This window comes from Arachis hypogaea, chromosome 9 (assembly GCF_003086295.3).
Source record: "Arachis hypogaea cultivar Tifrunner chromosome 9, arahy.Tifrunner.gnm2.J5K5, whole genome shotgun sequence".
Classification (NCBI taxonomy): Eukaryota; Viridiplantae; Streptophyta; class Magnoliopsida; order Fabales; family Fabaceae; genus Arachis; species Arachis hypogaea.
This window is the reverse complement of record NC_092044.1, coordinates 110195358-110219021: the sequence shown is the minus strand read 5'-3', so window position 1 is coordinate 110219021 and position 23664 is coordinate 110195358. Positions and strand designations below refer to the sequence as shown.

The 23664-nt window shown below is 34.9% G+C and overlaps 4 protein-coding genes across 5 annotated transcripts; 3 read left to right on the top strand and 1 right to left on the bottom strand.

The window, feature by feature from the left end:
• The first annotated feature begins 3068 nt into the window (after positions 1-3068).
• Positions 3069-5016, top strand: LOC112711729 (embryo-specific protein ATS3B). The gene is made up of 3 exons (XM_025764435.3): positions 3069-3594; positions 3802-3915; positions 4490-5016. Exons 1-3 carry the CDS (start codon positions 3463-3465, stop codon positions 4811-4813), a joined length of 570 nt encoding a protein of 189 aa, XP_025620220.1. The 5' UTR covers positions 3069-3462; the 3' UTR covers positions 4814-5016.
• Positions 5017-5289: 273 nt separating this feature from the next.
• LOC112711726 (DEAD-box ATP-dependent RNA helicase 7) lies at positions 5290-8777 on the top strand. Of its 2 annotated transcripts, XM_025764432.3 has the most exons (11): positions 5290-6019; positions 6108-6219; positions 6299-6369; positions 6460-6614; positions 6715-6826; positions 6909-7010; positions 7086-7315; positions 7393-7489; positions 7565-7659; positions 7734-7867; positions 7946-8777. In XM_025764432.3, the coding sequence occupies exons 1-11, from the start codon at positions 5483-5485 to the stop codon at positions 8200-8202; spliced, it is 1902 nt and encodes a 633-aa protein (XP_025620217.1). In that variant the 5' UTR covers positions 5290-5482; the 3' UTR covers positions 8203-8777. The 2 variants fall into 2 exon arrangements, with proteins under 2 accessions (XP_025620217.1, XP_025620216.1); XM_025764431.3 differs by having other exon boundaries at positions 7734-8777.
• Positions 8778-9343: 566 nt separating this feature from the next.
• LOC112711728 (alpha-L-fucosidase 1) lies at positions 9344-11789 on the bottom strand. Its single transcript, XM_025764434.3, has 3 exons — positions 10934-11789; positions 10574-10813; positions 9344-10204 (listed from the first exon to the last, which is right to left on the bottom strand). The coding sequence occupies exons 1-3, from the start codon at positions 11485-11487 to the stop codon at positions 9526-9528; spliced, it is 1473 nt and encodes a 490-aa protein (XP_025620219.1). The 5' UTR covers positions 11488-11789; the 3' UTR covers positions 9344-9525.
• A 7246-nt stretch (positions 11790-19035) lies between these two features.
• On the top strand, positions 19036-20873 carry LOC112711724 (3-ketoacyl-CoA synthase 5). Its single transcript, XM_025764430.3, has one exon. It carries the CDS (start codon positions 19112-19114, stop codon positions 20567-20569), a length of 1458 nt encoding a protein of 485 aa, XP_025620215.1. The 5' UTR covers positions 19036-19111; the 3' UTR covers positions 20570-20873.
• Positions 20874-23664: the final 2791 nt, after the last annotated feature.

The following is a 23664-nucleotide window of genomic DNA, read 5'->3' as shown; positions in this document are numbered from 1 at the left end:
GATCCTGAAATAAACTTTGATAACTCTCCTGTGCTGTCTTCCTCAAACTCGCCTCCATATTGCATTGGGCCCGCAGCTTGCTCTCCTTCTCCCGAAGGCTATCTCTCTCCGCCTTCAGCTTAGCTACCTCCTCCTTCAACTCCCTCTCATGGTCCTGGTAAGAAAGAAGCCTCCCCTCCAACTCCTCAACCTTCGAGGTTACCCCCAAAGAGCTGAGGGGAGTCTTCTCAAAGATATCCAAAAGCTTGCCATAAACACCCGCCGCCCTAAAACTCTCCTCAGCCAGAATGGTGAGGTGGTTTCGAACAGAAACATCATCCATACTTATATGAGGATAGATGTTCTTTCGGACGAATGCAAGAGCATCCGCCTTAACCCCACCATCAAAAGAAGAGCCAGACTCTAAAGTCTTGCGCTTCTTCTTCTCTGGCTCAGGAAGAAGTCGGGCGGAAGGGAGTGGCCGAGACAAGGTGGAAGAAGAAATCACAATGGGCTGAGAGGGAGTCCCCACGTTCTGAGGAGGAGGAGGAGGAGGAGGAGGAGGAGAGATGATCGCCCTGGCACCACCAGCCCTGGCCCAGGACTTTGCCTTAGCCTACTGAACTCTCTGGTAAGATTCCTGAGCATTCTTCCTTGCCATGTCTGCAAAAGAAACAATTAGCAAAAGTTACAAGTCGATAAACCTCAAGTCGACAGAAACAAGTCGGAAATAGAAAATGCATGTACTACCTAGTTGCGACCGAACAAAGGTCGGCGTTCCCTGGAGGAATTTTCTAGTGTCCAAGTATGGGGCCCTCCCCCACGCTTCTCAAAAAAGCCCCACAATGGCCGCCTCCACCTCGTCCAGGTCATCTAGACCATATTTCTCACAAGGGGAGGCCTCTAACCAATAGAGGGGAAAGCGCGGGGAAGAATGCTCATCCAGGAAAAAGGGGTGGTGACCCTCTACAGCTTGCACTTTGAAAAAATAATTTTTGAAGTCATGGAAGGATTCGTCAAAAAGGGTGAAAATTCTCCGACCTTGTATGGCTCGGAAAGACACCCATTGTTGCTTGTTATTTAGCCCACTAAAGGGCTTAGTCATGTGAAAAAGAAAGAAGAAAACCCTCAAAGAGGTCGGAAAGTCCAAAGCGTGACTGATAAACTGATAAATTTTCAGAAAACCCCAAGAATTGGGGTGAAGTTGGGTAGGGATAACTCGACAGTGGTGCAAAATAGATATTTCAAAATCCGAAAAAGGAAGAAAAACACCCAAGCGGGTGATCATACATTCATACATGAAGAAAAAATGAGGGGCCGCCTCATTGGCCCTCCCAAAACAAACCCGATCTTCCGGACCCGGGATTACCAACTCATATTTTGGCTCGTCCTCCTCCGAAGTACAAAGCCTGTGGTGAGTACGAAGATGAGTAATAAACTCAGCGTCGACCAAGGGTTCCTCCCCTAGGACCGTGACGTCAACCCACTGAGAAAGAACATCTACGGAAGCCATTTTCTTTTTTCTTATGAAAGGTAACAGAAACCTAAAAAAAGAAAAAAAGAAAAATAAAAAAACACGGTCTCTAAAGGGAGGAGATACGAAGCCAAAATCTACAGACCAACCTATCTACCCACAAAACAAAAGCATGCAAACACAAGGCATGTCGTGAGAGAAGAAAAGCTAACCTTTATCCGAAAGTGAAGGTTGGAAGAAGCAGAAGTCTCCAAACGAAAGAATGCAGCACGAACAAAGCAAGAAGAAATTTGAAAGATTGCAGAAACGGAAAAATGAAAGAGAGGGAAAGTATTTATAAACATGCTAAGGGGCATAATGGTAAAAACGGAGCAGTCATTAATGAGAGTGCACCGTTACCAAAGCCATCAATCCCTAAACGCATCCCTAACGGACACGACGCTTGAATATACGTAACTGTCAGAAACAAAAGGTCGCGAAAATCACGTCGGTTTAAAAACCCGTGTTTCCTCCAAGAAAGTCGGCTACGAACCCGAGTTAAATACTTGAACCCAAGCTCTAAAGAGATCTTGGGCTCAAGTAGGGGCACTGTTCATACCCTGCCCCAATAATAAAGGCCCAGGTCCAAAAGAAAGGCTTAGTCCAAAGGATTGAGCCTTACTACGCACCGACCTAGTATCAAGAAGTCGGTATTGACTACGACTTGTCCTAAAGAAGTCGGGCATGAGATTAGCTGGCAGATAAACACTCATTCAAATGAGTAACCGCCCCTAAAATCTCTCCAACCGCTTCATCAAGCCATATCTAAACCGCCCTAAGATAATGGGACGGTTAACACCCTAAAGATACGGCACTACTCCAACGGTGGTTATTGGCTCACCACTATAAATACACTGACACCCCTCAGGTATCTTTAAGCCCAATACTCTCTAGACCTGCTAACACCCTTGCTAACTTAGGCATCGGAGTGTCTTTGCAGGTACCACCCCCCATTCACTCACGCACACAAGTCGGAAGGAGGCTCCAGCGCGCGAACCAGCTCGGAGACTACCATCCGTGGACAATTGGGCCAACTAACGTCATCTAATCTATTAATCTCCGGTTACCTACCGTATAACAGTAACAATATACTAATTAAGATCATCAAATGAAATATTTTCACTATTTAATATTGTAATAGTGATTTTGATTTGGGTCTGACAATTGAATATTGAATGAGAGAAACAAAACATTACATTTGAATGATTTTTTTGGACTGAAGCTTTTTGGACTATACATTGTTGGGCTGAATTTTTGGCAGTATCTGTTGCTAGTAATGCTTATTGGGCCTCTAAGCTATCTGTGAATTACAATCCCCACCTTCCGGCCCCAGAAAAACAAAAAATCAACTTAATTTATAAGTTTTTTGGTGTCAAACTTAATTCATAAGTTAAGGAGATGAAGTAAATACGTGAATATTTAATTATTTATAGCAAAATTAACCTTGGAAGTTTCTCGATATCCGTATATATATGATATTTCTTGTTAGCTAAGTTTTTGTGACCTTCCTCTGTTATTTTATTCAACCTTCTTGAAATATGCTTATTTAAAATTGACATTTATAGTTTTCAATAATAAGAATAATATGGGCATTTATGGGATACTCGCTCGCGCATCTCGTGGAAAAATAATCATAAAGACATGTTTGCCCTTCCCAACCTCGGCATCATAACTTGGCTTTGTCTTTCTAGACATAATAAAATCTTAGTATCTAGAGCATAAATTGGATTGCATATTCGTTGACACATTTTGTTTTTGTTTTAAAATATTCATATTTTTTGTTCAACAAGAGAGTGACACGTGCATAGGAAGAGAGAGAGAGAAAAGGATGAATTTTTTAGCCGAAGACATCTAATTTCCAGGTTCCACACCACGCTGTTCCTCAACAACTCCACTTCTCTGCTCCTGTTTGATTCTGTTGTCTATAGTTTCAGCAAAAAGAGGGGGAAAAATTGAAAAAGAAAAAAAAAATGAAGCATCATCATCATCTTGTTGTTCTTCTGCTCTTGTTGGTCTGTGGAGTGACCCTATCAGTATCTGAGTCGGAGTCCTATTCTCTTAAGCCTCATATTGCCGAGTCTTTCAATGTCAGCTATCTTCAGGTACTACTTCTAACTTGTAAGTTGTAACTACTGCTTCACTTGAACTAAACAAAAATTTAAAACTCCTTTCTTCTTCTTGTACTTTTTATTTTTTAAAATATAAATAAACATGACACCAAAAAATATATGAATGAATATGTAGCTGAAATTTTGCTTATTTGTGTATTTATTTGTTCTGACTTTTGAGATTATTGCTTTGTTGAATAGCTGAAGAGCCAGGGGAGTTGCTCTTACACGGTGGTTATATCTACTAGTTGTTCTTCTCCTTCTTATACAAGGGATCAGATCAGTATTTCTTTTGGGGATTTTTATGGCAACCAGGTTTTGACTTTTATGCTTTTCCTCATCCAATTTATTCACTTATTTTCATATGCTTGTCTGAATTATTAGAGTCGATTAGGGGGTGGATTTTACCATCTTTCTTGAATTCATCTATTTTGTTAGCTTCTTCATAAGTTGGTTCTGTATATTTTCATCATTTGTCTTTTTATGGAGGCTTTTATAGTGCATGAATTGATTCTTATATCTGTGTGTAGAAGAGAAAGGTTAGAAAGTTTTAGGCTGGATATTGGAGTCTATATGACAAAACAATGCAACTTTATAGGCATTAAAATGTAAGAATAGAAACTTGGTCAAAAGTGTAATGAATATTTCAATAAAAAAACAAGGATTTCAACTGTGATATCCACAAACCACTAAGGGGTGTTTGTGAGTTTTGATTTTGGAAAGGAAGGGTTTGAAGTGTAAACTGTAAAAAGCCTCCAATGTGCAAATTTACCCTGAATAGATTGATGGCTTTTGAAGACATGCTTTTAAATGGCTTCAAACATGTTTAGTGTTAACAAATTAAGAAAGTGAAATTCATAGTTTTGTTTCACATGTTAAATTATATCAGATATACGTACCAAGATTGGACGATCCAGCTTCAGGTACATTCGAGCGCTGTTCTTCAGATACCTTTCAGATAAAAGGTCCTTGCGCGTATCAGATATGTTATGTTTACTTATATAGATCCGGCCTAGATGGTTGGATGCCGGAGAGTGTGAAAATCAGTGGTTACTACGGCAAGCCTATTACTTTCTATTACAACACATTCATCCCCAGAGATACATGGTATGGTTTTGATTGGTGCAATGCTGCTTCTTCTTCATACCACCTCTCTTCTCAGAAATGGCTTCTATTTTTGATTCTGGGATTTGTTCTTCATTTTTGGTTGTAATAAGCATCACTTGCAGAAGAAATAGTGGACCTATATATGAAAAACCTTTACAGTTTGGACAATGCAGTTAGTTATATTGGCTTTCTTGTTTAAATTTGCATTTGATATGTGATCATGTGGTCATGTTTTTGAATAAAGAAGACTCTATAGAACAATAAAGGATTTTCATAGTAGTAGAAATAAACTATCATTGTTACTGATAATAGTAGAATTTGTAACCAATCAATTTTGTTTAAGCTTCTTCTGAATTTGTTGTAAGCAACCAACAACTAACATTACTCAGATATTCATCCAATGAAACTAACCATTTCGTATGTTAACGAACCAATTATGAGAATTCCCGTTCTATATAAGCAGTGACTACTGACTAGGATACATAATAATAGTAACGAAAATATTATATAATCCAAAGTTTCGTGTTAAAAATTAAAATGATAAGATATTGATTAATGAATAAATTGTTTTACTTTATTTAGTGTTTAAATTAAAAGAATAAAGAAAAAGGAAGGATGTCCGGAAAGCGACAAAAGAGTTGTCTGTTAATATGATGAGATGACAGTTGCGAGAGTTTAGGAAGCACTGAAGGAGGAGAATGTTTCATAGAACCGAAAAGCTCGACACTCCTCCGCATCTTGTACACTTCACTGCCATACACCACCCGACGTCGTCATGGGGACCCCCAACGGGGATGTGAGGAAGAAGGAGGAGGAGGAGGAGGCTAAGTTGATGGAACAGGAATACCAAGACAAGAAAGAGGAGGAGGAGGAAGAGGAGGAGGATCCCAATGCAGTTTGGAGGTTTAGGATATCGGAGCCGTTGAAGGAGACGCTGAAGGGGAAGGGAATAGAGTCACTGTTTCCGATTCAGGCCATCACCTTTGATACCATTCTTGATGGCTCCGATTTGGTTGGCCGTGCTCGAACCGGTCAGGGAAAAACTCTGGCCTTTGTGTTGCCCATATTAGAGTCTTTGATAAACGGTATAGCCAAAGCTTCAAGAAAGACTGGTTATAGAAGGCCTCCAAGCGTTCTGGTTCTTTTACCAACAAGGGAATTGGCATCTCAGGTTCACTCTGACTTTGAACTTTATGGTGGCGCCGTCGGATTAACATCTTGCTGTTTATATGGTGGAGCTCCATATCAGAGCCAAGAAATTAAGCTCAAGAGAGGTGTTGATATTGTTGTTGGCACACCAGGCCGGATTAAGGTTCATTCCGAAAGTACTTAATTCATTGCCATTTTGTTGATTTAACTTTGAATGAATTTTCATGTTGCTTCTATTGGTATTGGTGTAGGATCATATAGAGAGGGAAAATATTGATCTAAGCCAGCTTAGATTTCGCGTCCTGGATGAAGCAGATGAGATGCTGAGGATGGGTTTTGTTGAAGATGTTGAACTTATTCTTGGTACTTTAATTGTTCCCCAAGTCACTTTCATTTGAGTAATTTCAGATATTCATATTGGATTTGTCTCACTCTCTTGTAGGTAAGGTAGAGAACATTAGTAAAGTCCAGACACTTCTATTCAGTGCTACTTTGCCAGACTGGGTTAAGCATGTATGCTTCTATTTCTTTCTTTCTTTCTTTCTTGCTTTCTTTCTTATCATACTTGCATTGCCTCACTGCTTCTATGTCTATTATTGCCAGATTGCTGCAAAATTTCTGAAGCCAGATAAGAAGACAGCTGACCTTGTTGGAAATACAAAAATGAAGGCAAGCACCAATGTTAGGCATATTGTTCTTCCCTGCACTACTTCTGCCAGGTCCCGCCTTATTCCGGACATCATTCGCTGTTATAGCAGGTGAACTTCGTTGTGTTACAAGTAACCTTTTCCATGTTCATGAAGGATATCAAATTTGGATCCTTAGTTATCGATACATAACATGGTTGTTCTGGTTCAGCGGAGGACGGACAATTATATTTACTGAGACAAAGGAGTCTGCTTCACAACTTGCAGGTTTCTTGCCTGGAGCAAGAGCTCTCCATGGAGACATACAGCAGGCGCAACGTGAGGTCAGCCACTCATGAATTTTCTTGATATCCTTATGTCTCAAGTGTGATGTTCCCCTTAACTACTCCTTCCTCTTTGTTGTAGGTTACATTGTCTGGCTTCAGGTCTGGCAAATTCATGACATTAGTTGCTACAAATGTGGCAGCTCGAGGTCTGGATATTAATGATGTTCAATTAATTATCCAGGTACTAGATATTGAACTGGACAATTCTTATTTTCATCACAATCTGCCATTCTGATATTTGTATTTTGGTTTATAGTGTGAACCGCCAAGGGATGTAGAAGCCTATATCCATCGTTCAGGGCGCACGGGACGAGCAGGTAATAGTGGAGTTGCTGTTATGCTTTATGATCCAAGGAGGTCAAGTATATCCAAAATCGAAAGAGAATCCGGTGTCAAATTTGAACATATATCTGCTCCTCAGCCTCATGATATTGCTAAAGCTATAGGTAGGGAAGCTGCTGAGATGATCAATCAAGTGTCTGATAGGTATGCTTGTAATTTGCTAATTGTAATTGTGTTCACTGCTCTCATTCACTGTTAACATATATATGAAATGAATGCAGTGTGATTCCGGCGTTCAAGTCTACTGCTGAGGAGCTTTTGAAAAACTCCGGTTTGTCAGTTGTTGACTTACTTGCAAAGGCTCTTGCCAAGGCTGTTGTGAGTTGATTGAAAATCTCAAATCCTTTCTTTGTCTTGAAAACTCTCTTTGGCTTATCATGTAATAATGTACAGGGTTATACTGAGATGAAGAAAAGATCGCTTCTCACTTCCATGGAGAACCATGTTACATTACTTCTTGAGATTGGGAAACCTATCTTCACTGCAACGTGAGAATTTCACTATAAAGCATGACTATGAATTGTGACACTGTTTTTACCAAGTCATTGTTGCCTTTTGTCAGTTTTGCATATGGAGTGTTGAGGAGATTCTTGGCCGAAGAGAAGGTTGAGGCAGTGAAGGGTCTCACTCTCACCGCCGAAGGAAGTGGCGTTGTCTTTGATGTACCAGCTGAAGATTTAGATACATATCTTGCAGGTGCAGTTCTATTTCAAAGGAAATTATTTTCCTCTCTGCATTCTTTCAACACATTTCTTTCATACTTTTTTCCAACAGGTAAGGACAAGGCCTCAAGTGTGAGGTTAGAGGTGTTGACAGCGTTGCCACGTTTGCAAGAAAAAGACCAATCAAGGGGTGGAAGATTTGGTAGTGGTGGCCCTCGTCGTGGTGGTTTCGGAGATAGAAGTGTGGGGAGCAGGTTTTTGGGTGGAAGAGGTGGCAGCGGCAGGAATGTTAGATTTTCCAGTGACAGATTCTCTAATAATGGTGGCATTGGGAGAGGTCGTGGCATCAGGAGTGGAAAGAGATGGTGAAACAGACTGAGATAGGGACTTTTAGACATGATGATCACTACTCCAATATCATTGCCAATGAACCTGAACCTTGGTGATCCATTCATAAGTATGTTGAAGCTTTGGAGAAACTAAATGGGAGTGAAGTTCACTCTTATGTTTTGGAAGATACAAGTTCAAAGACTGCGATTTGTTTCTGTAAACAGAATAAGACAAGACACTTGGAATAAGACATAAAATACCGAGACATAAAATTTTGTGTTTTTATATTCTGTTTGGTGATAAACTAGAACAAATTATGAAAATTCAATTTATTTTCATTTTTTTCCATTTAAAAAATGAGACGAAAAATATAATTATGAAAAATTAACAAAAATAATAAAAAAATAAAAAATAAGTTGTGTTCCTTGTTAGTGTCTCTATGTCATTCCTGTCAGAATGTACACAAAATACACTAATTTAGTGCCTCTGGACACAATGTTTCTGTCTATGTCTCTTTTGTGAAACACAATCTTGTGTCTTTGTGTCCTTGTCTCAATGTCTTGTCTCTGTAAACAAACGCAGCTAAATAGATTCAATGTGATTTATCCTTTTTATTTTTTTGGGTCTAGTGTTCTTTTTTCTAATTGCTTTGTTTTCTATACATTTTTTTTAAAGATAGTTGGATTAGATTTCTAAATGTATATGTATGGCTAAATATGAAGTAGTTTTTCTTTCCTTGTATATCTTTGATCGTCTCTCATTGATTCATGTCATCTATCTCATATCACATTAACCTATAAGGCCTTTGTTAGGTGTAAATTTAGTGAAACTCATCAAGAAGTATTCATCTTCTTTTAAAGCAAAAATACTTTAATGATTCACAGGACTAGAGTAGACCCATGAACTTGTTTTCGGAAGCCATGAATACTAATTAAATAGATTTTGCTGGTTCAAAGGAGAGAGATATTTAAGTAATAGGTTAAAGTGATATTTATACCCAAAAAATTCTTGTCATATTTATACTAACTTATCAAAGATTTAGTGGAGATTAGTAGCATACTAGCATGTATATAAAGGAGATTAATATGATATCGAGTATCATATAACTTTTTCAGAGAAAATTAGTATAATTTGCACTAAGATGTGGTAATGTGGCGAAAATAATAGAATAAGATGCTACTAGTGCAAAGTAATGTACGCATATGCGTTCAATTGTTTCTTATTGTTATTCAAATTTCAACAGCCTATGACAACATTGGAACTTGGAAGGTGCAGTTAAAATAATAAAAATAAATTGAAGCACATGTTTATATTGTTCTCCAACGTATTCATTCATTCTACTGTGTTGTAGAATCTGGCTCTTCAGTTGGCAGTAAACTTAGAATGCCAATAAGGATCAAAATGCAATCCAATAGAAGAAATTAAGGGCAACCCTCTTGCCTTTGTGATCTTAATCCTCACAAGACGTGCTTGCACCACATCTACATCAAGCCTATGAAGCCTCTTGTATCCCACAGTTGTCCCTTGGATCATCAATTTACCATCCACGTAGATTTCGTGCCGTTGGATCCGCTGACCAAGTCCAATTGCTTCCTGCACCCTAATCACATTGAATCTCAACCCTCCATCATTGGTCCAAATTTCAATCCAGTGATCCTTTTCACCATCATCAGCACTTGGTGCCCAATAAGACCATAAGTGGTCCTTATCTAGCAACTTTTCTGGCCCAAATTCTGCACTCCTTTGACTACTAACCTTAATGTAAAAATCCTCAGCTAGATTTTTATTGAAGATTGTGTTAATTGCAATTCTAAACTCTTTTAATCTATGAGCATCATCATCAGATACAAGGCCAGTTGTATTTGGAGGTACATTTAGAAGTAACACACAGTTCCTCCCCACTGAATTGTAATAAATGTCAAGAAGTTCACTTAGCCTTTTTGGTGATTCTGATTTGTGCCAAAACCACCCTGGCCTAATTGAAACATCACATTCAGCTGGTAGCCAGTCTGTTCCTCTTGGATCACCAGTGCTTAGGTATCTGCATTGTTCATAATTAAGCAAGTTGAAATCATTTTAGTTCTAATTAATAATTGATTATGGAACAAATGGGGGTCCAGTCTGTGTCTAAAAAAGAAAAAGAAAACCAGTAGTACTATGACATTATAGGTTTGGTAAGCCGCACCATTCATGCTTTGGAAAATTTGGAAGCATTGTCATATTTTTATTGTTGATTGAGACAGAAACACGAGCAAGGCTCACAAGTAATGCAGCTCCATTATTGTTTTTGCCTTTTTTGAGAGAAAGTGCACATTATTATGGAAAAGCTAGCACTCATGCTTCACCTTTCATACCTTATCATATCATACAAGTTATTTACTACTTAGCTTAGCTTAAAAGGAAAACTTACTGAGAGATGTTTGGGGCTCCAATTGATAGAGAAGTTCGGTTAATGGTAGACCAACAAGTGTAGTCAGCACTTCCTGTTTCATCTCCCACCCACCTAACATCAGGACCAGCATCAGAGAAGATATTGATGGAACTCTGCAACTCCTTCACCATTGAGAACCAATCTGAGAAATAATATGACACATTCTGTGACTTTGGATCCTTTGCTCCATCAAACCATATTTCTCTAACATTTTTGTACCTACCAATCAAAAATCGTTGCAATGCATAACATTAAGCTTAAAAATTGAATCCATCAAACAAACAAAGTATAGTCAAAACTCAAAATCAAAATAGAGTATGGAAGAGAATGAGAACCAACTTGTTGAGCAACTCTTGCAGTTGAGCCAAGTAGTATTCATTGTAGGCAACATCATGGCCGTAGCGCGGCTCGTGTCTATCCCACGGCGAAAGATAGATCCCTACATCGATTCCTTGCAGTGTGGCAGCATCAACAAATTCTTGAACCACATCACCATTGCCAGATTTCCAGGGACTGTTAATGACAGAATGGTCAGTGTACTTTGAAGGCCAGAGGCAGAAGCCATCATGGTGCTTTGCAGTTAGTATCATCAATGAGATTCCTGCCTCTGCTGCCACCTTGGCCCATTGTTTTGTGTTGAGTCCAGAAGGGTTGAATACTGCAGGGTTTTCATGGCCTGTTCCCCATTCTCTATCTGTGAATGTGTTGACTCCAAAGTGGAGGAACATTATGATCTCCCTTTGTTGCCATTTTAACTGTGAATATGATGGGAGTGGCAGAATTGGCAATGGTGGTGGTGTTGGTAGTTTATGAGAAAAAGAAGAAATAATGCTAAGTTTGATTAATAGTGTAACTAAGAAAGAATAGCACCATGCTGTTCTGTTTCTAGGCATGGTGATATTGATGGTTATGTTGTGTTTGTTTTTTATAGATTTTTTATATAATTGTTATGGTTGTGAGGATGGAATTGAAGAATCTTGAAGATGAAGATAAGTAGCTAAGAAACAAGTAAAGAAAAAGTGAGTGTCATTTTGTTTTGTGATTGTCATCATCAATGATAATAGCATTCATCATGCATTCCAATAATAATTCACGGGTTGATTTTTCTGTTCCCAATTCCACTCCTAATGCAGCAGAGAAAATGAGTTTTCTACACGTGGATTTCACTTTCTTCCGGGAACTTTTGAGCTGCCATAAACTGCATTCTTTTTCACTTTTTTCTTTTTCCTCAATGAATCTTTTCGTTCAATGTATCAATTTCGTTCAATAATATCTCATTTAACTCTGTTTATTGGATCTTAGACTGCATTTAATTACGAATATAGCATAAGTCAATATACTGAGAATGAGATATAAAATATAAATGATAGAAATATAAAAATTAATATTTTTATTTTATTTAACAATAAACAGTATAAAAAATTAATAAAAATAATAAAAAATTTTAGAAAATTATACTTTTGTTAGTATCTTTATGTTATTTATTTCTATTAAACAATATAAAATATATTAAATTAGTGTCTCTAAATATTCTAATAATCTGTAAACAAACCCAACCTTATAAATATTCCTTTATAATAGAGATTTAGTTTTGATATTTAGCTTCATATATTGTAATTAGTTATTCATTGCCATGTTATTTACTATGAAAATGGATAATAGAAGTTTAAAACGTAAGAAAATCCTTACGACTCAATGATATAAGTGAAATTAAAAATCAAAGATTTACTAAATCAAACTTAAACGATAAGAACTAAAATAACAATAATGATTATTCTTAAATATGTAGGGGAAATATATATAAATCCTCGTTATTATTATTAGTACGGTGTATATTTATGTTTTAGTAATAATCTTGTGACTTTATTGGCATACTTTTTATGTGTCGTTTGATTTTAATAAATTTAACAATTTTGAGTGTCAATGGATTTATTGCTTAATAGCTTTCTTCCTTTGAAAATTTAACAAATTCTCTCATAAAACTTATAAATTTCTAAGGTGATAATTATCCAAACCCTAAATATAAAGCCAAATAATTATACATATTAGATGCTTATCATGCTGATCATGATAAGACTAAATAGTTTACAAAATACCCTATAAATATTAAAATAATTGTCCCCTGTAACACACACATACACACTATAGTTATCATTTGAAGATACAGGCTAAAGGTTAATATATAAAATTAAAGGTAAAGTATTAAATTAGTTTTTTATATTTGGAGGCGTAATTTTATTTTAATTTTTAAGATTTAAAGTATTTTATTTGAATTTTAAAAAGTTTATTTAATTTAATGTAGTCTCATCATGAGGTCAAAATTAAATAATTAATAAAATATTTTACATGACAGCAGTATAAGAACAAGATCAATAATTTAAAAAATAAGTACAAGTTATATAGATACAAAATTAATTATAGATGTATTAATACATTTATTTATCGTTTTTCTTACAATTTAAATAAAATATTTTCTATAGAGTTAAGGAGAATGACAAATAAATATATTAATGTATCTACAGTTAATTTTGTATTTCTAAAACTTGTACCTATTTTTCAGATTATCGATCTTATTCTTATATATACTTCTGTCATGTAAGACATTTCGTTAATTATTTAACTTCGATCTCATAGTGGATTACATTAAAACTAAATAATTTTTTTTTGAATTTAAATTAGACACTTTAAATCTTAACGACCAAAATCTACCAAATGTAATATTTTATCTTAAAATTAATTAAGAGGCATTATAAACCAAACTATACCCCATTGTACTCGTAAGTCATAAGTCATAACTCAGGAGGATGGTGGCATACTAATTAAACAGAGAAGAGAAAAATGGTTGTTTAGTAGCAGATTAAAATTCTGGTAAGCTTACCATGAAGTACTACTATAACTGGAATTTGCACTTTCCGATCAATTCCACATTATTATTTGATATCCAAATCCTAAATGAGTAAATATCTCTGTCCTGTTCTAGAACTACATATTATTACTAGCTTACTAGAATTATTCATATGTTATGTTTTCTCCATCTATGTGATGCTCTGATATAACATTTTTAATTATATGTTCTAAAAGATGAACCACTAGACTATCAATATGGATTGATAAAGCTACCATTTAAGTGTTGTACTATTAATATGAAACACTAGTTTCACACTAGTATATATATATGACGGTGAAAGTTCAGAAACTTCAAGAACTGTTCATGCTTTATCTAAGTTATTAGTTATCAAATTGGATTTAAAGAGCCAATATATAAAAGTATAGCTTGTAAACCTTGTATTATGAAATAGATGAAGTTAGGCTTTAATTTGCGCCACCTTATCAGTGTATAGTATACTATATAAGTAGGTGGGCGCCTCATTTTGTTATATAGCATTGTAATTTCATTATTTAATTGTATTATTTTTATTATTATCAACATTAATTGATTCAATTTCACTATTTTCTGGTATACAAATTTTAATTGCACTACTACTTTAAATTCTGGTACGGTGGTACCAACCTAGATATACCAATTGTTTTGAGTCATATTTCAAAAAATATGTAGAGACATACAATTCCCTTGTCTCAATGCCAAAATGAAATTACCATTATCTTTAGTTTATTTTGTAAATTTAGCTCATGTATTTTTAGAGTATAAATTAAAGTTATTAACTAATACTTTTATAAAAGGATTAACGAAATTTGACTTTTTGATATGTTTGTTATATCTTTACTAAAATAAAAAAATAAAATATTTTTATTAATAATAAGTTTAGAGCAATGCTAGGAAACTAAAAAGGTATTAGCCAAAAATCTGCCAAAATATCTTTGGGTGAATCCAAAATCTCTACGAGTTAATATATATGGATGTTTCTTCTGGTAAGTATCAGAATGTGTATTTTTCATACTAAATGGATGTTCTTTTATATATTTTTCGAATTTTTTTTATTGCAAATGTGAATGTCTCTATTTCTTTAAGATTTTTTTTTTAAATTTTATAGATATTTAATTATTTTTACTAAAATATAACTAGATATTTCTTTTATTAAGTAGTAGGATGTTTTTTTTTCATATTAAATGAATATTTTTTTATATTTCTATAATTGTGTAGTTTGTAGTCTCTTTTAATTATGCATCGCTTGCGTTCTCAAGACAGCCACACTTTGCATACAGGTCTACGAACCCAGTGGCCAGATACAAATCAATCCGGATCCCATTCCTTGTAATGTAATCATGCACTATCCTACTCTATTCCAACTCTCCCGTTTGAACACAAGCTGAGAGAACATTTGCCAGAGCTATATTATCTGGTCTAATTCCCAATTTAACCATCTCATTAAATAAATTAATGGCTTCATACACAGCTTCGCGTTGTTATAACCGACAATCATGGTGCCCAAAACACAGAATCTCGTTATGGCATTTCGTCGAACAATTCTCGCGCGCGTAGTCTCACCAATTTTAACGAACTCATGAACAATGGCATTATAAGAGATAACATCCCTGTGAAAATTTTCGTTGAATGGCTTGTAGGCATCGTGGACGCAGCAATGGAGAGAGTAAATGCATATGAGGGCGTTGAGGGAGAAAGGATCGGCAAGAAAGCCGAATTTAAAAGTCTGGGAGTGTAGCGAAAGGACGATGAAGATGGAAGAAGAAGGAAGGAAGGAACATATCTTGAACGCAAGAGGAAAGGTGTGGAAGTAAGGGGCGAAGGAGAGGCGGCAGAGGGTGACGAAATTATAGAGGGCGGAAGAAGGGGAGGAGAGGAGGGCGTGGATCGCGGTGATAGAAGAAGAGTGGGTCAGTGATAGAAAAGGAATAGGTCGCGGTGAGGAAACAAAGACAGCATGATGATGAGAGAGAGATCTGTGTGTGTGAGATTGTTAAAGATGAGTAGGTTAATGTGAGAAAAAAAAAGAAAAATTGTTTTTATAGATTTTAATTAGATTTATTTAATTAATTTTAAATTTTTTAAATTTAAAAAATTTAAAATTAATTATTAATATAAATTAATGTGATTTTGTTTAATTTTTGACTAATAACCTCTTGATTCCATATACTTTTCCATGACTTTAACATATGTCGTAAAAAACAGGTACGGCATTGATTATAAAGCTGCTTTGTGGACTCGCTCTACAATACCTTAGTATATAGATAAATACAGCATTAATTATCAGACTTGGTTTCTATCGGAAATATCATTTTTTTCTTTAGAAAACGTGTATCATAAATAACACCTTAATCCTTCATCGCCGTTTCATTTATGGTTCATTTGTACTGTCACTTAAATTCTGTCTATATTCCACAGTAGTGTTGATTTTCACTTTGTTTCTTTTAATTTACAAATTACAATGCGATTTCATTCACATATATTATACATTTTTTATTATTGAATCATATTTTAAATATCAAACAGATTTAGCTAACGAATATTTTAAGAATATATATTAAAATAATTATTAATAAAAATTTCTAAATTTATTTATTTTGTATTTTAATAATATATTTCATATTAAAAGTATAATAATATAAAAGTTTTAACTTCTTTTATAAATTTAATATAATTAAACAAAAATATTATATATATAAATTATTAATATATATTAAATATTACTGATTGATTTTAATATATATTTAGCATAGTTAATATTTAAAAAAAAAATACTTAGATAACTGTGAAATTAGAAAATTTACTGTCTTAGTAAAAAAATCAATTTTATGATATCTATGAATTAGGTGCTTAAATTTTATTTAATTTATTTTTTGTGTTAAGTTTTGATTTTTTTTAAATTATTTTTTTATATTTTTTAAATTAAATATTAATTTTTAATTTATTTTAGTAACTAGACACTACTTTTTAGACAATGTAACATTTATCTAGTGAAAAAGTGGTTATTTCAGTTCGTTGGTAATTAACTATGACATTGTAATGGAGGAGCAGCAATGTAGGTGAAGAAGGGAATACTTCAATAATGTTCAGAGTTGAATGTTGAAACCCCCTTCTACTTGTGGATTCTGAATCCCATTCACATCACAATCACATGCAGGAAACCGTGTAGTCATCATTAATTAACAGCACAATGCTGTCATTTATTCTTGTCTCTGCTTAAAAGCCCAAACATATACACTGACTAATCTTTGCGCATTTTTGCTAATACAACAGAACTTAACCTCTCCTTCATCATAATAATATATATCAGTATCTTATTCAAATGTAGTAATACGTCTCCAACTTGAATTCCATTTGAGGTGATGCTATAGTATTCAATGAACTGTGTGACAACTCACTTCCCTTCTTTACTTCTTACTGTTTACTCTAGTTTCCCAATGCCAGTATGATCTGACATTAGGGAGAAACTCGAGTATAATTAATTTAATGGGAAGTTAATAACTGAATATTTTTAAATATAAAAATATTTGATAACCAAAGAAAATCAGTCAAAAACAGTCATAAATTGTCTTATTTAATATTCATTAATTGTTATAATTAATAAATGCTAAATAAGACAAGTTCTGGCTATTTTTTTAGTCTACCTAATATTACCCATATAATTTAACAAATTTAATTAAATTATTATTTAACGACTTTCATTTAACAACTTCACGTTAAATTAATTTTCGCTTAGTTTCCATCTTGCTATTAGTCACATATGTATACCCTTTCAACTTTTTTATTTATGATTTTAGAATGATGAAGCATTAACCTGGTTTCAAAATTGATACACACCTATTTATATAATTATTTTTATATAAAATAAATAATTAATAATTATTAAATAATTTAATATATTTAATTAAATTATTATTAATTTTTAATTATTAATTATATATAAAAATAATTACATATACAAATAACTGAACATGAATTTTTATCCTAAATTTTAAATTCTAAATTAGATGAGTTTTCATATTCAAAATTATAACATAACCTGCATAATAACCCTTGCCATTGTCAATAATGTTGGAAAGTTGGGGTTGACTAAATAATATTTTTTTACTTTGCTTATGTAACAAATAATAAATTACATGATGAAAAATTCCTCGGCTCTTCTGTTTCTGTATCTATACATAAGACCAAGACATGCTTATATGTTTGTTTTAAAAATGGTACAAATTGATATAAGCTGCAATAATTATAACTTCAATAATCATCCCTGAGTTTGTTTTGAAAAAGATACACTCTGGAAATTTACAGCCACAAATTAATTAAAAAACCGTGCAACCCCTTTCTCTGTAGAATGCAAGACACTATTCATTAATGAATCGAGCGGGCCATTCATATTGTGATATCTTAGCTTTGCAAACCAACTCCTCCTTGGTTATTCTAGCATGATCGTACTTTATGAAAGAAACCATAAAAGGGATATGGTGGTCTTTTTCTTTTTCATGGGATTTATTACCACTGGAAAGAGTTTGGTTGAGTTACTTATGACTACGACCCATTGTGCTTCAACAGTATGGTTATGATTATGACCCTTTGGCCACAAGAAAATATACGAAGAAAAAGGATAGGCATTCATTGATTCTTTCTATGAGGTCAATAACTGTGTTGGGGTAAACCTCATCTGCCAAACTGCAAAATTTGAAATTCTTCACAAAAGATGTGCACACTAATGCTACATAATTAATACAATTTTTTATTTTTTATTAATATTTAGTTAGTTTAAATGCTAAGATCAAATTTTAAATATGTATGATAAGTTTATTATTAATAAAATTTTTTAAATATTTTTATTTAATAAATATAAAATAAATACATTGAAAACTTAAATATTTTATATTAATAATTTTTTTTAATTTTATAATAATCTTAACATGTATACTAAAAACACAAAATAGATAAATTTTTTAAATATTAAAATTAAACTTTAAATTTTAATAGTATAAAAAAATACTAATTTAAAATATTAATTAATATTAATAAAAAATATATTGAATATATATTGTAAAAATAATAAGTACACAATAAATATAAAATAAGATGGTAAAAATTTAAGTACAGTAAATTTCAAATAAAATTAATAGTTAGAAGCCATTAAATAATTTAAATGATTTGACTAAATTTTTTTATTTTTGTCATTAATGCAAACAACTTTGAGTTAAAAACTCATTTGGTTACTCTAATACAACAAAACTGTCAGTTTTATAGACTTTCATACGAAGATCACAATAAATTCATATATAACTTCCTACATATATGTGACACTATCAAAACTAATGGAGTAGATCCAAAAGTTTACAAATTCATGTTCTTTTCCTGTGTTGTAAGAGATAAGTTATTTAACAACTTTCAGTTATCAACTTCATGTGAAATTAACTGTATCTGAGTTCCACCAAATTAAATAAGATTCTTGATAATTTTTATGGTTTTCTTCTTCTCCCACTTTCTATAGTCTCTATTTATAGCTAGTACAGTTTGGTTGTGTTAATATAAGGAGCGAAGGTAGCTATAAGCTTAGGCCTCAGCACCATTGCTGAAACATTATTATATAGAATCATCATCACACATCACACATATCACACATGATAATGGAACCTATTTCCAAGCTAAGCCATGATCCTCTCTTATCAGAGCTTCTCTTCTCAAAACTCTCACACTTCCTTTGGTCTTGTATTCTCCTTCTTGTTGCATCTTCTGAACTGTTCTTACTCTTCCAAAACTCAGAACCAATGTTCCATTTTGTTCTTCTATGCTTCCTCCTTCTCTGTCTCCTTCTAAAGCACATTCTCTCAAGGTCTTCTCCTGTTTACCTTGTTGACTTCTCATGTCTTAAACCGCCGGGATCTTGCAGGGTGCCATTTGCGGCATTCCTTGAAAACGCTTCCATGTTTGAAGTCTTTGACGATGAAAGCTTAGCTTTCATGGCCAAAGTTCTTCAAACTTCTGGTCAAAGCGAAGAGACTTCCCTCCCTCCTTCACTGCACTACATTCCTCCGAAAACAGACCAAAATGAAGCCTTAAGAGAGGTTCACATGGTTCTCTTCCCCATCCTTGACGACCTCTTTGCAAAAACCAATGTTTCACCCCTTGACATAGACATACTCATAGTTAACTGCAGTGGCTTTTGTCCCTCTCCTTCTCTGGCCTCCATTGTCATCAACAAATACTCCATGAGAAGTGACATCAAGAGCTTCAACATCTCCGGCATGGGGTGCAGTGCAAGTGCACTATGCATAGACATGGCACAGAATCTTCTGAGAGTTCACAAGAACTCAAACGCCATTGTTCTCAGCACAGAGATTCTCTCAACAGGTTGGTATTCAGGGAACGAAAAGTCAAAGTTGGTCATCAACTGCCTCTTCAGGATGGGAAGCGCCGCCATTCTTCTCTCGAACAAGAAAGAAGCAAGAAAGCACGCAAAATACAAGGTGCTTAGGACGCTAAGAACACAAAGAGCCTTCGAAGATAAAGCTTATGTTTCTGCCATAAGAGAAGAAGATTCAGAAGGGAAGCTGGGAGTTACCCTGAAGAGGGACTTGCTTCAAGTAGCCGGTGAAACCCTTCGTTCAAACATCACGATTCTTGGCTCTGAGATCTTGCCTTTGTCTGAGAAGTTTCGGTATTTTGCTTCCCTGATGAAGAAGAGGTTCTTGTTGACAAAGTCTGAAGGGATCTACGTTCCGAACTTCAAGACAGTGATACAGCATTTCTGCATGCCGTGTTCGGGGAGGTCAGTAATCATGGAAGTGGGGAAAGGCTTGAAGCTTGGGGAGAGAGAGATGGAACCGGCATTGATGACTCTTCACAGGTTCGGGAACCAGTCTTCTTCATCTCTCTGGTACGAACTTGCTTACTTGGAAGCCAAGGAACGGGTTCACAAAGGTGACAGAATATGGCAACTCGGTATGGGTAGTGGGCCCAAATGCAACAGTGTTCTCCTCCAATGTGTCAGGCCCATCATTGCTGAGTCCAACAAGGGCCCATGGGCTGACTGCATCCATCGATACCCCATATGGGTTAATGATTCTTCAACACCTTAGTGTCATTTATATTTATCATCATCTTATTATTAATGTTCCTATAATTGCCCTATATATATACAAAACTCTATGACTATGGGTGATACTGATACATATAAGGTAGACCCACTTTAAATACTTTTAATGTTTAGCATTTTATGTGTTTATTATTCATTAATTGTAGCCGTAGCGAATCAAAGAGGGGCAAGCTAAGTGGGGGGAGTGAGTATACATTTACAATGTCAAAGTAGTATTTAATTTTCTCATCTGTAGTACAGTAAATGAAAGGGGGGCCCTGAAACAGGTTTGAACTTTGAACTAACAAGGTTGGTTCCTCATATTAATTGCTTTTCTGCATGCATTAATGCCACTGTTTTATGACTGTCTCCACTTTCCGGGTACATATATTCATCTTCTCACCTCTACCCCTATGCCAAATTCATACTTCTTTTTTTTTTCTTGAAGTGTTCTAAAAATACCTTTTAAGGATATTGCAATAAAAAAAGCTTAAATTGAAAATATAAGTTGAATATAATTTTTTTATTTTTCTTGCTTATTCCTCTTAATATAAGTCACCAAAGAAAATAAAAAAGAAAAATCCTATTAATATAGAAAATAGAAAATCCACTTAATCTTATCTAATGCTTTTAGAATTTTTTTTACTTAAATATTGTTTGTTTTAATTATTAACTCAATACATCTAAATATAAATTGTATTTAAATGTACTAATACAAAATCTCAACTAATATATATATATAAGATTAAATTAAGAATAAGTTTTTGCATCTGACACGATCCTTGACATAGAATCAAATTACAGTAATTCAAGAAAGAAATATTTATATATTTAAAGGTAGAATAACAAAGCAGTAAACAATTTTATAAAAGCTAGTCTTTTGACTGTTTAAAAAATTTATAACTAAAAGTTGCTTGTATGCATCTTTGTGCATGGGATTATCCACATATTAATAGGTGGATGTTGAAATTCTTCGTCGAATGGACAAAAAGTAAGATTATGACTCAATTTTTAGTAATCCTACCATTACTCAATTTTCAAAGATATGCAATTAAGTTAGTATCCTCTCTTCTGACTGGTTGAGGGGAAGGTGCCGGGAACGCTAAATTGAAAACCTCACTTAGTCAGGTTGGATTAAGTGTGAAAAATAATTGTTTAACTTTTTTTTTTTTTGAAATAAAAAAAGTTCAACATAACAAGGTGAAATAAAAGAAAAAAAATACATTTTAAAATTGTGTTGATTTTCCTAGAATGTTAATGTATTTCACACTCATTCAAACCAAAATTGGGTTGATTTTCCTACAATGTTAACGTATTTCACACAATTAGGTTGCACTCAAACACAGAGTTAGCTTTTTGACAAGCATAACTTCCTCTCTCTCCGATCTTCTTTCTTTCTCACTTCAAAGATGGAATACTTACCTTGACATTAGTTAGTGTACTGTACCCAGAGATTTCGGCTCAACTCGAGTCATACCTCGGCGTAACGGTTATCTCAAAACAATCCACACACCAAAATCTTAGAACCAGCTTACCCGCCAGAATATCGGACCAGCTCACTCGTCAAAATCTCGAATTACACTGACCGTTAAGCTACACAATAAATCTATAAAATCGAGGAAAAGAGCGAGGAGACACACAAGACTTCGGCTTAAGAAAATCACCTCTCCCAAAAAGTTTACTCTGGAATCATTTCTCTCCCGATCTTATATACTCATTATAAGTTTATTTTATTCTCTTATTGACTTGAGCGTCGGATCCCTTTTGCAGGTATCACGTTCGGGTTCGAGTTCTCAAGGGCATTATCGGCTCGGACGAATCTGTTGGACAATAAGACCAATGTAGAGCTGACATATAGCTCAGACGCAGTATCCTTGCAAGAATATTTGGCGCCCATCGTGGGGCTGACATTAATTTTTTCCCACCCGAAGTTATAAACATTTTAGCTCATTCATATTCGCTGTATATCTCTTTTTCTTTGTAGAAAAGGAAGCATGGCTGATCACTCGGAGACTCAACAACCCTCCCGAACTAACACTTATCTCATAGTTGCAAACGCCGCCCTCTTAGCGGAAAACCAGCGGATGACTGAGCTGCTGGCGGCACTACAAAACAACGGAGATCGGAAAATTGATAGCAAAAAGACAAACGCCGATCAGCACGAAGAGCATCAGTCAGAGTCCAACGCAAAGATAGGAGAGACTCCCCCAAAGATCGGGAGGCGACGAGCCAATCCGTTCTCCGAGGAGATAATGAGTTACAAAATGCCCCAGAACTTTACGCTCTCGATGACCCTAACACCATATAAGGGAATCGGGGACCCTAAAGTTCACATCACGAAGTTCGAGTCCATGATGTTTCTCAACAGTAACTCTGATCTCATTTTATGCCAATCTTTTCCTACCTTTTTAGATTGGGCTGCTTTATTATGGTTTTCTAATTTGCCTGTAGGGTCCATAACTAGCTTTGACGAGTTTGCCAGGATGTTCATCAATCACTTTGCAGCATCAAAAATCTATGTGAGGGACTCGGATTATCTCAGCACAATTAAGCAAGGGCAGCATGAGAGTCTAAAAGATTACATGACACGTTTCACCATGGCGGCCATGGAAATCCCTGATTTGAACCCAGAAGTACAGTTGCATGCTATCAAAAGCGGACTCCGACCTGGAAAGTTCTAGGAAGCCATAGCTGTGGGTAAACCAAAGACACTGGAGGAATTCCGAGACAAAGCTATAGGACAAATCGAGATAGAAGAACTACACGAAATGCGAAGGAATGAAAGATCGTCATCATGGAAAGACGACGACAAGCCGAGCAGGTCAAATATCAAAGATCACAGAAAACCTTTTAAACTAACTCCAAAGTTTGATTCCTATACCAGGTTCAGTACGAGAAGAGAGGACATAATCAAAGAAATACTACACAACAGGCTCATAAAGCCGTCAGTCAAGGCAGGGACATACCAAGACCAGAAGTATGTGGACAAAGGGAAGCATTGTGCATTCCACCAGAAATTCAGCCACACCACTGACGAATGTGTAGTAGCTAAAGACCTGTTGGAGAGATTAGCAAGACAGGGCCTGCTAGACAAATACA

Bases quoted from the DNA above. Each gene is read 5' to 3' on its own strand.
- LOC112711729 (XM_025764435.3), top strand. From the start codon at position 3,463: ATGAAGCATCATCATCATCTTGTTGTTCTTCTGCTCTTGTTGGTCTGT. The intron at 3,595-3,801 runs GTACTACTTCTA...TTTGTTGAATAG, and splicing joins TCAATGTCAGCTATCTTCAG to CTGAAGAGCCAGGGGAGTTG. The intron at 3,916-4,489 runs GTTTTGACTTTT...AAATTATATCAG, and splicing joins GGGATTTTTATGGCAACCAG to ATATACGTACCAAGATTGGA.
- LOC112711726 (XM_025764431.3), top strand. From the start codon at position 5,483: ATGGGGACCCCCAACGGGGATGTGAGGAAGAAGGAGGAGGAGGAGGAG. The intron at 6,827-6,908 runs GTCAGCCACTCA...TCTTTGTTGTAG, and splicing joins TACAGCAGGCGCAACGTGAG to GTTACATTGTCTGGCTTCAG. The intron at 7,316-7,392 runs GTATGCTTGTAA...AAATGAATGCAG, and splicing joins ATCAATCAAGTGTCTGATAG to TGTGATTCCGGCGTTCAAGT.
- LOC112711728 (XM_025764434.3), bottom strand. From the start codon at position 11,487: ATGCCTAGAAACAGAACAGCATGGTGCTATTCTTTCTTAGTTACACTA. The intron at 10,814-10,933 runs GTTGGTTCTCAT...TTTGATTGGTAG, and splicing joins CTGCAAGAGTTGCTCAACAA to GTACAAAAATGTTAGAGAAA. The intron at 10,205-10,573 runs GTAAGTTTTCCT...TGAACAATGCAG, and splicing joins GGAGCCCCAAACATCTCTCA to ATACCTAAGCACTGGTGATC.
- LOC112711724 (XM_025764430.3), top strand. From the start codon at position 19,112: ATGATAATGGAACCTATTTCCAAGCTAAGCCATGATCCTCTCTTATCA.